The sequence below is a fragment of the Globicephala melas genome, chromosome 6, assembly GCF_963455315.2.
Source record: "Globicephala melas chromosome 6, mGloMel1.2, whole genome shotgun sequence".
Taxonomy (NCBI): domain Eukaryota; kingdom Metazoa; phylum Chordata; class Mammalia; order Artiodactyla; family Delphinidae; genus Globicephala; species Globicephala melas.
The window spans coordinates 85,613,367-85,627,378 of record NC_083319.1 but is presented as its reverse complement, the minus strand read 5'-3'; the positions used below and the strand labels follow the sequence as shown (position 1 = coordinate 85,627,378).

The 14,012-nt window shown below is 45.8% G+C and overlaps 1 protein-coding gene across 8 annotated transcripts in view; it reads right to left on the bottom strand.

Moving 5' to 3' along the window:
• Positions 1–14,012, bottom strand: part of DAPK1 (death associated protein kinase 1) — a 216,967-nt gene that overhangs the window by 50,211 nt on the left and 152,744 nt on the right. For all 8 annotated transcript variants that reach the window (XM_060301105.2, XM_060301106.2, XM_060301109.2 and 5 more), the window contains 7 exons: positions 13,240–13,359; positions 12,684–12,782; positions 11,746–11,844; positions 9,836–9,934; positions 8,739–8,936; positions 7,204–7,401; positions 3,200–3,298 (listed from right to left, as the gene is read on the bottom strand). In XM_060301105.2, coding sequence (XP_060157088.1) covers positions 3,200–3,298; positions 7,204–7,401; positions 8,739–8,936; positions 9,836–9,934; positions 11,746–11,844; positions 12,684–12,782; positions 13,240–13,359 — 912 coding nt within the window. The remainder of the gene's footprint in view (positions 1–3,199; positions 3,299–7,203; positions 7,402–8,738; positions 8,937–9,835; positions 9,935–11,745; positions 11,845–12,683; positions 12,783–13,239; positions 13,360–14,012) is intronic.

The following is a 14,012-nucleotide window of genomic DNA, read 5'->3' as shown; positions in this document are numbered from 1 at the left end:
GGCCAGTAGGATTTTCTTACCCAAGGCCAGAAAGAGTGTCAAGGAAGTGTCGTGTCCTGGAGAGATAACTAGACATGACTGCTGGCACTCAGGTGAGCAAGACAACAAAGAAAGGTAAGGAAGGAGGTGATAATAGTACAACAAAAGTCAGAGTGGGGCTTCCACTGGGGGCAGGGGCGGGGGTGAGCTGCGGCTGGGACAGGCCACCGGGGGGTTCTGGGGTGGCCTCGAAAATTCTACCTCTTGACCTTAGTGGGGTTACAAAGGTGTTTGTCAAATCCACCAAGTTTTACTTTTGCTTATGTCCTTTCCTTAAAAAAAAAGTTTTATTTTACAATAAAAAAATTTTGAAGGCGAGGTGACTGGGGCTTCTGCAGAGTCGAGGGAATTCCGGGAGTCGAGGACAGACTGTGGCGGGAGGAGGAGAGGTGGGAGGGAAGGGAAAAGAGGACCGGACCTTCAGAAGACTCTTCTCAGTTATCCCGGCTGAGAACAGACTGGGAGAGGCAGGGTAACAGCTAGAGGAGCTGTAGGGTCGAGGGAGGTGGTGCCCGACGGGAAGATCCCTGCGGTCAGGCAGAGGGGAAAAGCTGGCTCACGAAGAGGGTTGGGCTGTGCCGTCCAATAAGGCAGGAGCCCAGGCCACACGCGGCTCCGCGGGGCTGGAAACGTGGCCGAGCTAAGATGTGCTGTGGGTATAAAATGTACCCAGATTTCCAAGACTTCAATCAAAGAACTGGAAGTATCTCAATAATTTATAAATACTGATTACAAGTCAAAATGATAATATTTTGCATGTTATTGGGCAAAATACATTACTTTATATGTTACTTTTAACATATGAAAATATCAGTGAAATTAATTTCCTGTTTCTTTTTCCTTGTCAGATGTGGCTACTACGAAGTCTAGTACGACACAGGCAGCAAGCTGTCCTTCCGTGGAGCCGGCCTCAGCCCGCAGCACGGCGCCTCTGTGATGACCCACACCCTGCGTGGAGCCCACGTGGCTTCCCCGCCCTAGGAGACCCCCGTCTCCACCATGCCCGCTGGGGGGCCATGCACATCCAGCCCCACCTTGGCCGGGCCAGTCCAGGCTACGCTCCAGCTCACTGTCCTTCCAGCTCCGCCGGCCTGGGCCCTTCCTTCTCTCTCTCTCCACTCTAAGGAGTGGTCCTGACACTCCTGGAAACGTCCCTGGGGACTCTGGCTCTTAATTCTCACGGGTCCCATCCAGTAGCTGTGACCCCTGGGTCTGACTCTCTCCCATTAGACTAGAAGTTTCCCGAGGGAGGGGCAGCTTGCCTGACTTGGCCCCTCTGTGTTCGCTGTTCTGTGCCTGGTGCGCAGTGTATGCTCAGTATCTGCTGAATGAATAAATAACTGAGGCCCCGTGGTGGACTCGTAGGGACCAGGGAGAAGCGTCTGCAGTGAGCTGGGAAGGGTGGGGAGCAGAGTTACACCCGAGGGCCTCTTGAGGGGAGGCCAAAGGCACGGGGAGATGACCGCGGGCTCACAGTGGTCAGGGGGCAGCCCAAGGACCCAGCAGAGGCCGAAGGTCACACATTTGAGAGGTCCCGGCCCACACTGCCGGGTAGGCAGGAGCAGCTGCTGGCATCTTCACAGCCGTCCTCGACAGTTTACTTTTTTTTTTTTGTGGTACGTGGGCCTCTCACTGTTGTGGCCTCTCCCGTTGCGGAGCACAGGCTCCGGACGCACAGGCCCAGCGGCCATGGCTCACGGGCCCAGCCGCTCCGCGGCATGTGGGGTCTTCCCAGACCGGGACACGAACCCGTGTCCCCTACATCGGCAGGCGGAGTCTCAACCACTGCGCCACCAGGGAAGCCCGACAGTTTATTTTTTATGAGGCAACATCTGTAACAAAAAAGTACTTCTCCCCATCAAAATGTACATCAGTGCTCTATCGTGGAGTAGCTGGACCGAGTGCCAAGGCATGGATGGTCAGGGTTTGATAATGGCTCATCAGGTCATTGCACGGCGGTAGGTGGGTTTGTGATGGACGAGGAGGTGCCCTAAGAAGGGACAACCCCAAGTAGAGCGCTGGTAAGCACTGGGCCTGCAGAAGAGCCCAGCTCGGGGCTCAACACTGCAGAGAACAGACCCACTGCTTGTGGGGAGGGAATCACATCCCTGTCACATTAGCGCAGCCAGGGAGGCAATGTCCTAGGCCAAGAGCCAGTACCCATTTTCTGTCAAGGGCCAGGCAGCAGATATTTGGGGCTCTGAGGACCATAGGGTCTCTGTTGCAATCGCTCGTCTGCCCTTGTAGAGTGAAAATGGGCACAGACAATGTGTAAACAATGGGCGTGGCTGTGTCCCAGTAAAACTTTATTAAAAGAAGCAGGCAGCAGGCTGAATTTGGCCTGTGGTCCATAGTTTGCCAACCCCTGTATGACTCTCCAGCCTCAGAGCGCTGATTTTCCCAAGGTTGGCCACCATATTTCAAGACTCACATGGGTCTCCTTAGAGAAACACTTTGTGTCAGCAAAGTCCTAGTGAGTTTTAGGAATCACCCACATGAGCAAATGGAGACTCAATCCACTGTTGGGCCAGAGACAACTCAAATGATAATGTTTCACCGCAGCGGTAAAAACAGCAACCTTATCTCTTAGCGGACATATTTTTCCTCTTCGGTATTTCTTGAAATGTGAAACAAAGGGTTTCTTCTGCAGGGAGGTACCAGGTCTGGAACGGGGAATGTCGGGAGTGAGACATTTAAAGAAACGAGATTTAAAGAAATCTCATTTTAAAATATGTTGTGGGCTTAAGAGCAAAGCCGGACTTTTTTAAAAAAGAGAGAACAGCTCTTGTCACCTGTTCCCCCGACGCTGGGGGGGCCTTCCTCCTCCCTCCCTGGAAGGAGGGGGCACTTTTAGAAAAGATAAACACACAACCTAATGGAAAACACAAAGGCCTGTTGCGTAACGCAGGAAACGAAAAGGCCAGTGGGAAACAGCAGGTGTTCCTGGCAGTGCAGACCTGGTGGAAGAAGAGGATGAGGCGTTCTCGGGATCTTACCCCGGGTTTGTGTGGGCAAATGTTTACGTAACTGCAGTGGAGGAGCTGAAGCTTAACGGCAGCCTGTCTGCTCTGGAGTGCAGCTGGCAAGCAATACCTTTCCCCTTGTGCCCTCGAGGCCTGAGGGGTTTGCAATTGCTTTCTCCTGCCAGAGGGCTACTCACCGAAGTCAGCGCCTCCACGTTGGCGCCTGTCAGACAGAGGTAGCGGACCACGTCCAGAATCCCGTTGTTGGCTGCAAGGTGCAGAGGCGTCCGTCCATACTGGAAGAGACAAGAAAGACCCAGGAGAGTCCTCACGGCTGCTGCTGAGGAAGACGTTTATGGAGTGACCTCACAGGGCCATCACTGGGGGATCTGGGATCCTCCAAGAAGAAATAGGAGGCGAGGTCTCCCTTCGCCAGAAACTTGCCATCTCCTTGGGGAGGCAAGCCAAGCAAAACATTTTCAAGTATTTCTCAGTTAAAAGAGTAACTTTAAAATAAAACTTAAAAGGATGAAAGAGTGGGAGGCTTATCATAAGATAACTAAATTAAGTCTCCTGCTGCGCCAGCAGAAAGGAGGCATGAGTCAGGGCTCAAGGGCCCCAAAGTTCCGGAAAGATCCGCACCACAGTTCAAATTTAGATACAGCGAAGGGAAAAGGCATGGAAGCACAGCCACTGAAGACACTCTAATGAGGTGAAATTCCAAGGCCATACCTACCATTTTTTATGCCTATGGGTTCCCAACCCCAAGGCATCTGGAGGCACTACAGTGAATTCATGGGGTGCTGAGGAACATTTAAAATTTTTGATGGAACCAGCAGGTTCAGACACCAGGGAAACTACCAGCTCCAGGTAGTTCAAAGTCTCAAAGCAGCTGGTACTGCCTTCCTTTCAATGACATCATGTATGCACAGCAGGGGGCTGGTTGCTGCTGTGATAAGAGGCAAATATCTTGAGAAAATCCACGCAGAATAGGATATAAGGGTGGTGGTGTCCACTCTGAGTCCAAGGTTTGAGGAGTTATGAGGTGCCCAACAAGCATACACATCCCATTAATATACAACTGGGGTTAATTAAGAATGAAATAAAAATAGTTTTCTTTCAATTTATGTGGATCATTTATTCCCACAGCTACTAAGTTGTTAGGACATACATACTAGGTTGTTTGGATTGAACGACTTAACAAACAGAACTTTAGGTATTTCTTTTGCTCCGGGGGAGCCATGAAAAAGATTACTAAGACACTATGGAAGATATGAATTGAGCAAGTGTGGGTATCTCTGTTTTATACTGTTTATGTGCAAATACAGGTTTCTGCCAGAAAGTTAACACATGCTCAGGTAGAAAATCCAAACAACACAGAAGGATCTATGGGAGAAAAATGAAGCCTCCCTCCCCCTCCCCCTCCCCCAAGTTCCCCTACTCAGAACTAGCCCTACTCAAACCTTCCAGGCTTTTCTCTATGAATCCATAAATGGAGAGAAATAATCTGAAAAGCCAAGACATTAATCACACTCCACCTTCTATTCTGTCCCTTGCATTTTTCACCTAACAATGGGTTGTGAATAATTTTTCATGTCTGTAAGGAAATCTATTACATTCTTTCAGATACCTGAATAATATTCAATATACGGCTATATCATCACTCATTTAGCCAGCCTGCTGAGGATGGACACTTAAGGTGGTTCCACTTCTTGCGATTATAAATAACGCTGCAACGTATGTGCAAATTTATGTTTTGTTTACTGTTAGCTTCTAGAGTGATTTAGAAAGCAGATACGAAGCTTTCAAATACCCTAGAGTTAAAGTGCGAAGGAAAGGAGGAGGTTTGGAAGACCTGGATGAAGAGTTTGGATTTCTGTGTAAGGAAGATAGTCTTGGTTACAGGATGCATAGTTTTAGAGAAGGGAAGAAGGTCAATGAAGAGACGTGTGATGAATAAAATGGACTAGGAGAGTTTACACTTTTGATGGCCCCCAATGATTGACAGAACAAAACCCAAACTCCTTAGCATTACACTCAAGGTCTTTCACCATCTGGATTCAGTGCCTCTTTCTTGCTGCCTCCCTCCTCTTCTTGAAATATGCTTTCCCCTCTTCTTCATCTGTCCAAGTCCTAACTCATTTAAAATGATCACCTCTGAAAAGCTTTTCCCGGTTTTTTTAATGTCCAGATGTCCATGTTTCTGGAGCACCTGTACCTCTATCACAGCAGTGACTGCAATATGAGATCTTGTTATATTGAAATGTCTGTGTGTCTGTCCAAAAGCAGCCTGAGGGCAAGAACCATTCCCTGCCATCCATACCCTGCCTAGCCCTGCTCCCCACCCGCGCCTGGCACAGTGTTGTCACAGAAGGGCATTCATCAGTGCTTGGCAGGCACGGAATTCTCTTGCAGGCTCCTGGATGTGTGTGCGCATCTGTGTGTGTGTGCGTGCACACACACGTGTGTATCGACATGCTTTTTCTACTTTCGCTGATAAGAAGAGCCAATCCAGAAAGGAACAAAGGGTTAAGGGCCGTGCACTCTGCATCATCTAGTTCCTCTCCTCTCCTGCATTTCCCGATGTGGCCGAGTAAATAGCCACTCTCCGGATTTTCACATGAGAAGAATGCAGAAAAAGACATGTCTGTTTCACTGCAATGAGCGTCAAAAATAGTGACAAGTTCCTGTCACATACTGCTGACAGGGGTAGGATCTGAATGAACATTTTCATCTCCGGGGGAATTGAGTCCAGGTAAGGAGAAGGCAGGACACAGCATGGGAAAGGAGTGACAGTCTGCCTGTGGGATATGGGCCGTCACTGTGCCACCTCCACGCTGACAACCGGTTACCGGGGTGAGACCATGTAAAGCCAGATGTGCTTTCTGGAGAAATAATGCCTTTCTCTTACTTTTCTGTGCATCTTTTAAGCTCCCCTACAGCCCCCAGCATCTTTCCTAAAATAAACAGCGAAAAAATGAACAGGAAAACAAGCTGACACCAACCCTTCTGAAGAAGGCGTGAGACCCACAAAGTCGTGGTGTACAATGGCCAAGTCAAAGGTATTCAAATGAGTGCCACGAGGTTCCTAAAGCTGCTTTTTATTCATTTAAAGACTCCTGGAAGGAAAGCCTAGGTGTTGATGCTGCTTAATATTACATTTAGTTTCCTCCTTAAGCCACTTATATAACTGACTTGGCAAGGTTAGAATAGGATAAACTGAGAAAGCAACCAGCAGCTAATGGTTAAGACCTAGTATATTGTCTTTTCATATTTCCAGAATATGAAGATTACCAATTTCAATTCCCATGAGAATTAACCACATAATATGCAAGAGGACTATTTTTTTTGATAGAAGCATCATTTTCCAGTTGTTTCAGATATTAATTCTTTTTACCTCAAACAAATCATAATAAAATTCTGCTGGTATCATGTCTACCATTTATAAACAAACATTTCCTGCAATTAAAAAATTAATTCTACTTGAACTTTGTTTTTAACATAATCGTAACAGAATAGTGCTTGCCTTTCATACAGTTGCAGGGCTGAAACCACATGAATATCCAACTGTTCTATCATATTTGGTAATGAAAATCTAGATGGTATTCAGGGAAAAGAGAAGGTTTTAGCTAATTTCTAGGAGTCAGCATATGGGGATTTTTATTTCTTTATCATTCACCAAATGATAGTATCCCCTTGGTCTTACCAAACTTATTAAGCACAAAAAAGATGTTATGAACTTTTGACCATAAAACTCTCAGTGGGGGAAACTGGAGAAATCTGGCCCCAGGAATTTCAATCACATCAGAACTCATTAGGTGTTTTCCTGAAGACTCAGTGCTCCAGGAAGATGCCCGAATTTGTACCATGTTCTCTTATTACAGGAGGGGACGCGCATGCGTGCGCACGCAGGCACACACACACGCACACACACTCTCTCTCTTTCTCGATGCCCATAAATGGTAAGCCGGGCTTAGCAGGAAGTACTTATTAATGTAATTTTCTGTTACTCTAGGAAATTATTCAAAAGTCAGATGTAAAATATACTTAAAGTGGAGAGCCCTATAGAAAGGAACAGGTTCACATAAGCAATACTGACTTCGAACAATGAAAAGATGCAGAGAGAAACTTGCCCAAACCCGGAAACACGTGGACAGACAGACACAGACGGACTCTGCAGGGATCTTCCTTCCAGCTTTACCTTGTTGGAGAGATCCAAATTGCAGTTGGCTTCACAGAGGGCCACCACAATCGGCACGTTGCCATCTTTGCAGGCCACATGGAGGGGGGTGTTGCCATGCCTGTCTTGGAAATCGACGGAAGAGCCCTGGCTGATGAGAGCCTGGATGACCTCCATCTGACATCGTCTCACAGCAAGATGCAGAGCTATGTGTCCGTCCTGCAACAAACACCAGGGCCGTGAGCGCTTTCGCTTGGGCACGTGGGCCTGGACGCTTCCCTTTCCAGCTGCACTGGGCCAGGTTTAACTGGCAATGGGACCATTACTGCAAAGCCTGAAGGAGGATTAAAACCGTGAACTTTACTCCTGGTGGGGTCGGGGCGAGGCCCCATACATCTCACTCTGAATAATCCCAGACCAAGCTGAACGTCAGCTTAATTAACCTAGGCTTGGCCAGTACATTCGGGTAGGAAGACTCCACACTCCTTTTTGTCTCTGAATTTATAGGACTTCAGTTATGTTTGGTACTCCAATGGCCTCTTTTATCAAGTATTTGAAAAACACTTTTCAAAACATTTGCTCAGCAATGTTTACTAACTTCCTAAGTAGAAAGTTTATTATTTTATTTGACACCAGGAGAAACTGAGAGAGCAAGGCGACTTGCTGTCATGGATATGAGCATCAGTCCGGGAATTCACCTGCTCTAGAACCCCCGGTGAAGAAGCGTGTTGAGTTGTAGGAGCTGGGTAGAGGGAGTGTGGAAACATCTCTGTAACGTACTTGTTCTAGGGTTTGCTCAGTGTCAGCACTACTGACATTTGGGACCTGTCCTGGGAATTGTAGGCTGTTCAGCAGCACCCCTGGTCTTTATCTTCTAGATGCCCCACCCGGGCTGTGACGACCAAAATATGTCTCCAGCCACTACCAATGTCTCCTGGGGGCAAGGTCACCCCACTTGAGAGCTACTTCTCTGTACCCAGAAAATATTCCACAAGTGGCAGTTCCTAAATTAACCACAGTGTGCCAGATCTAACTATACACAGCAACATCACAGCCTCATTGTAAGTACGAGTTCACTATAAGAACAGATTACGCTGAATGTGCTTAATTAAAAAAGGAAAACCTGGCCTGGAATTGAGACTGCCAAACGAATAAGAATAGTTTATTGTTTTTCTACAAAATAGCAGGTGATGGAAGTAAATAAACCACCTATTTCTTTGTCTATCTACAAATTAATAGTGTATTGCCAATTTCAGTCCTAAGTGAGGATTTGTCTTGGGCTCTGTGATCATCACTGTACCTGCTGCAAAGCTAAAAAGGCTAAAAATAGAGACCTGAGTCATCTGACCAATTCATAAATTTTGTTACACCCCACAGATGAACATTAATTATTAAACAGAATCTAGAATCACAGAATCTTTGGAGAGGAGAAAGGATAATATAACTTGTTGCACTCAAGTTTGTTATTTTAGGGTAAAGTCACTGAGAAGTCTTGTGGTCCCTCCAGCCCCCCAGATCACTTTTCAGCAAGTGGGATATATTGACCCACTAAGCACCTTGTCGGATGCATTAAGGTCGGCTCCGTGCTCAGCCAGACACTCCACAATGTCGTGGTAGCCCCTGGCGGAGGCTGTCAGGAGGGGGGTCTCTCCTTCTCGATTCTTAATGTTCACATTGCAGCCGGCTTCGCAAAGGACTTTGGCCACAGAGTAATAGCCGTGCCAGGCAGCACAGTGCAGGGGTGTTTCTTCTTCCTGGCCAAGGAGACAAGTACATAGAGGAGGAGAATGCAAGACTATGAAAGAAAGTACAGGCATGGTGAGAGTCCTGGCCAAACCTGGCAGCAAACTCAAGGCAGCGGATTGAAAGAGCTCGTAGCTATTGGAGCAAAACATTAGTGTGAAATAACGAGCATGGGTCTGACGGCTTTCCTTAATTCGAATTCAGCTTTCTCAGCATTTTACTGACAACTGACTTTGCGGAGCCCACTGGAACCATGGCTCAGCTCTTCTGAACAATAGAGCCTCTGCCTGGGTGGATTTATATCATCTGTCTCGTAAAAGTGCTGTCTGTCCTTTACTTCACTGGAGACTACTAACCATGGGACAGCACTTCTCTGAGCAGGAACTCTTCGAATAATCTTGATGCCCCCAGATTCCTGTCATGTATATAGCATAAAGATGAGTCACATAAATTGATTACTGCTCTGGCAAAGAAGGGGCCAAGACAACCAAGCTTTAACAAAAATGGTTGGTCGTGAGGTCTACATATTCATGATCAACATCATTAGACACATGTATCTGTCTATGAGGGGCGGCTGTACTGTAGTGGTTACGAACACAGACTCTGGAACCAGACCGGGTGGGCTTGAGCACCGGCTCCAGCACCGTTGAGCTGTGTTACCTTGGGCAAGTTCTTGAACCTCTCTCTGTCTCAGTTTCCTCATCTGTAAAATGAGAATTACAGGGTTGTCCAGAGGATTAATGAACGGATGAACGAATGTTAGTGCTTTTGCTCGAGTCCCTGCCCTCTGTAATCTAAGCAGAAAACCTAACTTGGATAAAACTCCGTAAGACCCAGACACATCACCTGGCTGCCTGTATACCCATGCAAAATGCAGAAAGAAGTGAGGACATCAGGTACCATGACCCACCTTGTCCTGGAAGTTGGGATTTGAGCCAAAGCTGCACAGTAACTGAACCACATCGGCATGGCCATAGCGAGCTGCCACATGAAGGGCTGTCTCTCCAGACTGCAAAAGACACAGCCAAAGATTCAGAGCCCCCTGGGAGCCGTCCCACTCCCACCCATGCCTGGCTCCACCTCCTCCCCTGAGGTGGTACCTGCCCCTCTCAGGCCAGATGCCCCTTTGGTGACTGGGCCAAGGACCCTGGGGTGGGGCACCCACTATGTAGCTAGCGTTAAATCCACACACCTGGCTCATCCTGTGTGTGATAACCCTCCCTCCCTAAGTAAGAGTGCGTTCCCTTTTTTGTGATAGCTGGTCTCAATTCTCATTATATACTGACGCTTCCAGCTATGTGATTTTTTTTCAAAACACAAAATTCCTTTTTTAATATTAAGTTCTTTAAACACAGGGTTTTATTTAATACCAAGTTTCTGATTTCATTTTGTCTATGTTTAGAATGTCATTTCTTACATTCTCAGAGATTTTAAAAAACATTACCATTAGCCCATACAATAACATTCTATGAATTAGTCATAGATGCAACTTCCTTAAGATTTTTTTTTATATCTGCCATGAAACTGTCAGAATAAACTGATCTAAAAACATAACAGAATGAGATACTTGTTGCCACCCGGCAGAAAACTGTTATAATAAATGTATGTCGGGACTTCCCTGGTGGTCCAATGATTAAGAATCTGCCTTCCAATGCAGGGGATGCAGGTTTGATCCCTGGTCAGGAAACTAAGGTCCCACATGCCATGGGGCAACTAAGCCTGCACGCCGCAACTACCGAGTATGCGAGCCACAACTACAGAGCCCACGTGCTCCAGAACCCACGGGCCACAACAAAGAGCCCGTGCACTACAACGAAAGATCTCAAGTGCTGCAACAAAGACCCGATGCAGCCAAAAATAAATAGATAAATATTTAAAAAATAATAATGAAAAAAAATAAATGTATGTCTTTAATGTAAATGTCCTCCCTTAGATATGGTGCAGTGCACAATACATACAACTGTATGTGGCAGCCCTGACTGAACATGACAACTCAGTCTACTGGTAGTAGAATCAGAGAGGGGTTGCATAATGGAATACATAACAGATGAGAAAATAGGAATCTTAAGTTCAGGTCCCAGCCCTGCAATGAATTCACAGGGCCGCTGTGTGGACTGAATGAAACATGGGTACGTGAAAGTAAGGTATCTTCCTAAACCAATCATTTTGATAACATCTTTACCCCAAAAGCCTTACTTTACTTGCATTGTCTCATTAACCCTTCTAGTGCCAGTGATCGTAAGGTCAGCACCGTCAGTCAGTCACATCAAAGAGGAAGAGAATGGTAGAGATGTGCACATGGCAGGTCAAGAAGAGGACCAGGACTCAGGTCACTTTCTGGTTGTCTTTCTGGCTGAACTGAGTTTTCATGTTATGGGGAAGATAGTTCACTGCTTATATAACATGGAAAACCCTTGGCAGATTTCAAGTAAAATCAGATTTTATTTATTTATATTAAAAAAATTTTTTTTTTTTTGCGGTACGCGGGCCTCTCACTGTTGTGGCCTCTCCCGTTGCGGAGCACAGGCTCCGGACACACAGGCTCAGCGGCCATGGCTCACGGGCCCAGCCGCTCCGCGGCATGCGGGATCCTCCCGGACTGGGGCATGAACCCGCGTCCCCTGCATCGGCAGGCGGACTCTCAACCACTGCGCCACCAGGGAATCCCCCTGATTTTAATATTAGACTAAGCCACCAGCAAAAAGAAACTTCTACTTAAATTCTCTGTAGGAAGATTTTGGTCCTGAATCCTTGTTCTTTGGGTCATGATGCAGAAGGCATGCCTTTTATTACTTTCCTTAAGAAGAGAAGTGGCCTTACCTTGTCTTTAACATCCAAAGGGCATTTGTTCTCATTGAGAAATTTCAAGGTATCTACGTGGCCATGCCGAGAGGCCCAGTAGATGGCATTGGATCCACCCTGTACAAAAACCAAGGCAGAGTCACATTCCCAGACTGGATCTGAATGCAAACATCACTCAGTTGCTATATTTCCCTTCCTATGTGATGACAACCTCCAAAGGAGCAACTCCCAAGAGGAATAAAACCCCATTTCGCTTTTCAGTTTGACAAAGGGACCAAGGTTATGTAAGACGTTAACATTCCAGGAAGCTGGGTGAAAGGGATAAGGGAGCTCTCTATACTATCTCTGCATATTTTTTTTTGGGTAAATCTAGAATTATTTCGAAATAAAAAGTTGTTTTTCTTTTCCTAAAACCTTCATTTCAACTTCTGGTTAGAATTCCCTATATTGTCAAGGGCCAGATCTAGTCCCTTTACAGCTCAGTTGAAAGTCTATGGAAGCTGATGACAGACCCGTTGTAATGACGCTTAGCTGATCATCACTTGTGTCTACACTTCCAATGTGGTCTACACCTCAAAGCATATCCTCCTTACTCTGTTGCCCTAATTAATGTGCGGGCAAATACATTTCTGATGAGATTAATTGGATAATTAAAACATTTTCAATGTGACATCAAATAACACCGCTGAGTAAATATGATCAGTAAGGAGTCCATCTGGGGCAGGACACAAAGAAGGGCTGATGCAGGGCAACTGAGCCACGAGGAAGATGAATGTTTGCCTTTTTCTCTGTAACATGTTAGACAGGAACAGGCTATTCAAGTAGTTCATCTTCCTTTATAGGAAACTGAGAAACGAAGTAGGGCATATGTGTTATTTTTCTCTATTACCTTTCGATTAGAGACATCTGGAAATACTTAAAAAATTAATTCCTTTGCAATAAAACAGAATTATGACCTTATCCTGGACATCGATTCTTGAGCCTCTTTTAATGAGCAACTGTAGTATTTGAATATTCCCACAGCCAGCAGCAATAAGTAACGGTGGTGTCCCATGCTGGAAAAGGCAAGAAAAAAAAATACCTATTTTTCAGGTTTGGTAGGAAAGGAAAAGCCCAAACTAGCCCTGCTGCCCCAGATACCTTCCTGTGTCTCCACGGACACAGGACACATTCCTGTCCTGCGTGACAGGAACGGAAGACAGTCAGAAGGACACAACATCTTCCTCTTTTGGATTCACAATCCAAAGTGACATTTTCATTTGCACGATGAGCACATTTAAATTTTCATGGTTAGAGGCGAGTGCTAGGTGCGTGTAGAAAGGCCCTCAATGCAAAAAGACCTTATTCCTAACTCAGCTCACTTTCTAAGCAGAAGTGATTTTCCCCACAGTATGGAGCTTACAACAGTAAGGGAGAACGAAGAGCAGATGGGGTCTTTCCACCTTGGACTTGGAGGTGCCCAATCACCATGACCCCCCGACCCCCACTACCCCTGGCAGGACAGCATCAGACCTTGTTGGGTTGGTTAACGTCATAGTTGGACAAGGAGCCCAGGAGGTGCTGCAGGCCTGGGACGTTGTCATCGTTGATGGCGTGGATGATAGCTTTCATCACGAAGGAGTCTTCCTCATCCTTGAGAGAGACATGGAAGAGGGAAAAAGTGTTAGACTGTTGGTCATGCTGCTCCTTTTACCAACATCAGAGAAACCAATGCTCATTTATTAAAAGGAGTGTTCAGGGGAAAGTAAGCCATTTAATCCCAAAATCCACCTGGTCATGAAGGGAAGCAGGAGGTCATTTTTTGCCCCTTCACCTACTATTTATCAGTGTCTTTATGCTGCCTGCATTATTACCCAGAGAGCAAACATCTCTTAAGATTCAGATTTAGAACAACGATTGATGACAAACTACACTTTGTGTTTACCTTAGGAATCTTTAAAAACATATAGTCCCAGAAACCACTGTAGAAAATTTCAGGTGTAACTCAGATTCTAAAAACCATAGAACCAAGGAAATGATATCTTTGAATAAGAAAGTCTTACTTTGTAATTTTTGCAATTACAGATTGTCATTTTTTGAGCACTAGAAATTCTTCATTCTCTAGGTATTCTATAACATAGCAAAATTCTCTGAAAGCTGGTCACAATTATTTTTAAAAAAAGGTATGAAAAGGGGAGAAATGTAAAAATAAAGGCCAGAAATGGGAAAATGGAGGCATTTCATTTACAAAGAGAAAATAACTAGATACTGTGGAACAGTAAGTTTGTTAAATTTTTGCTACTTTG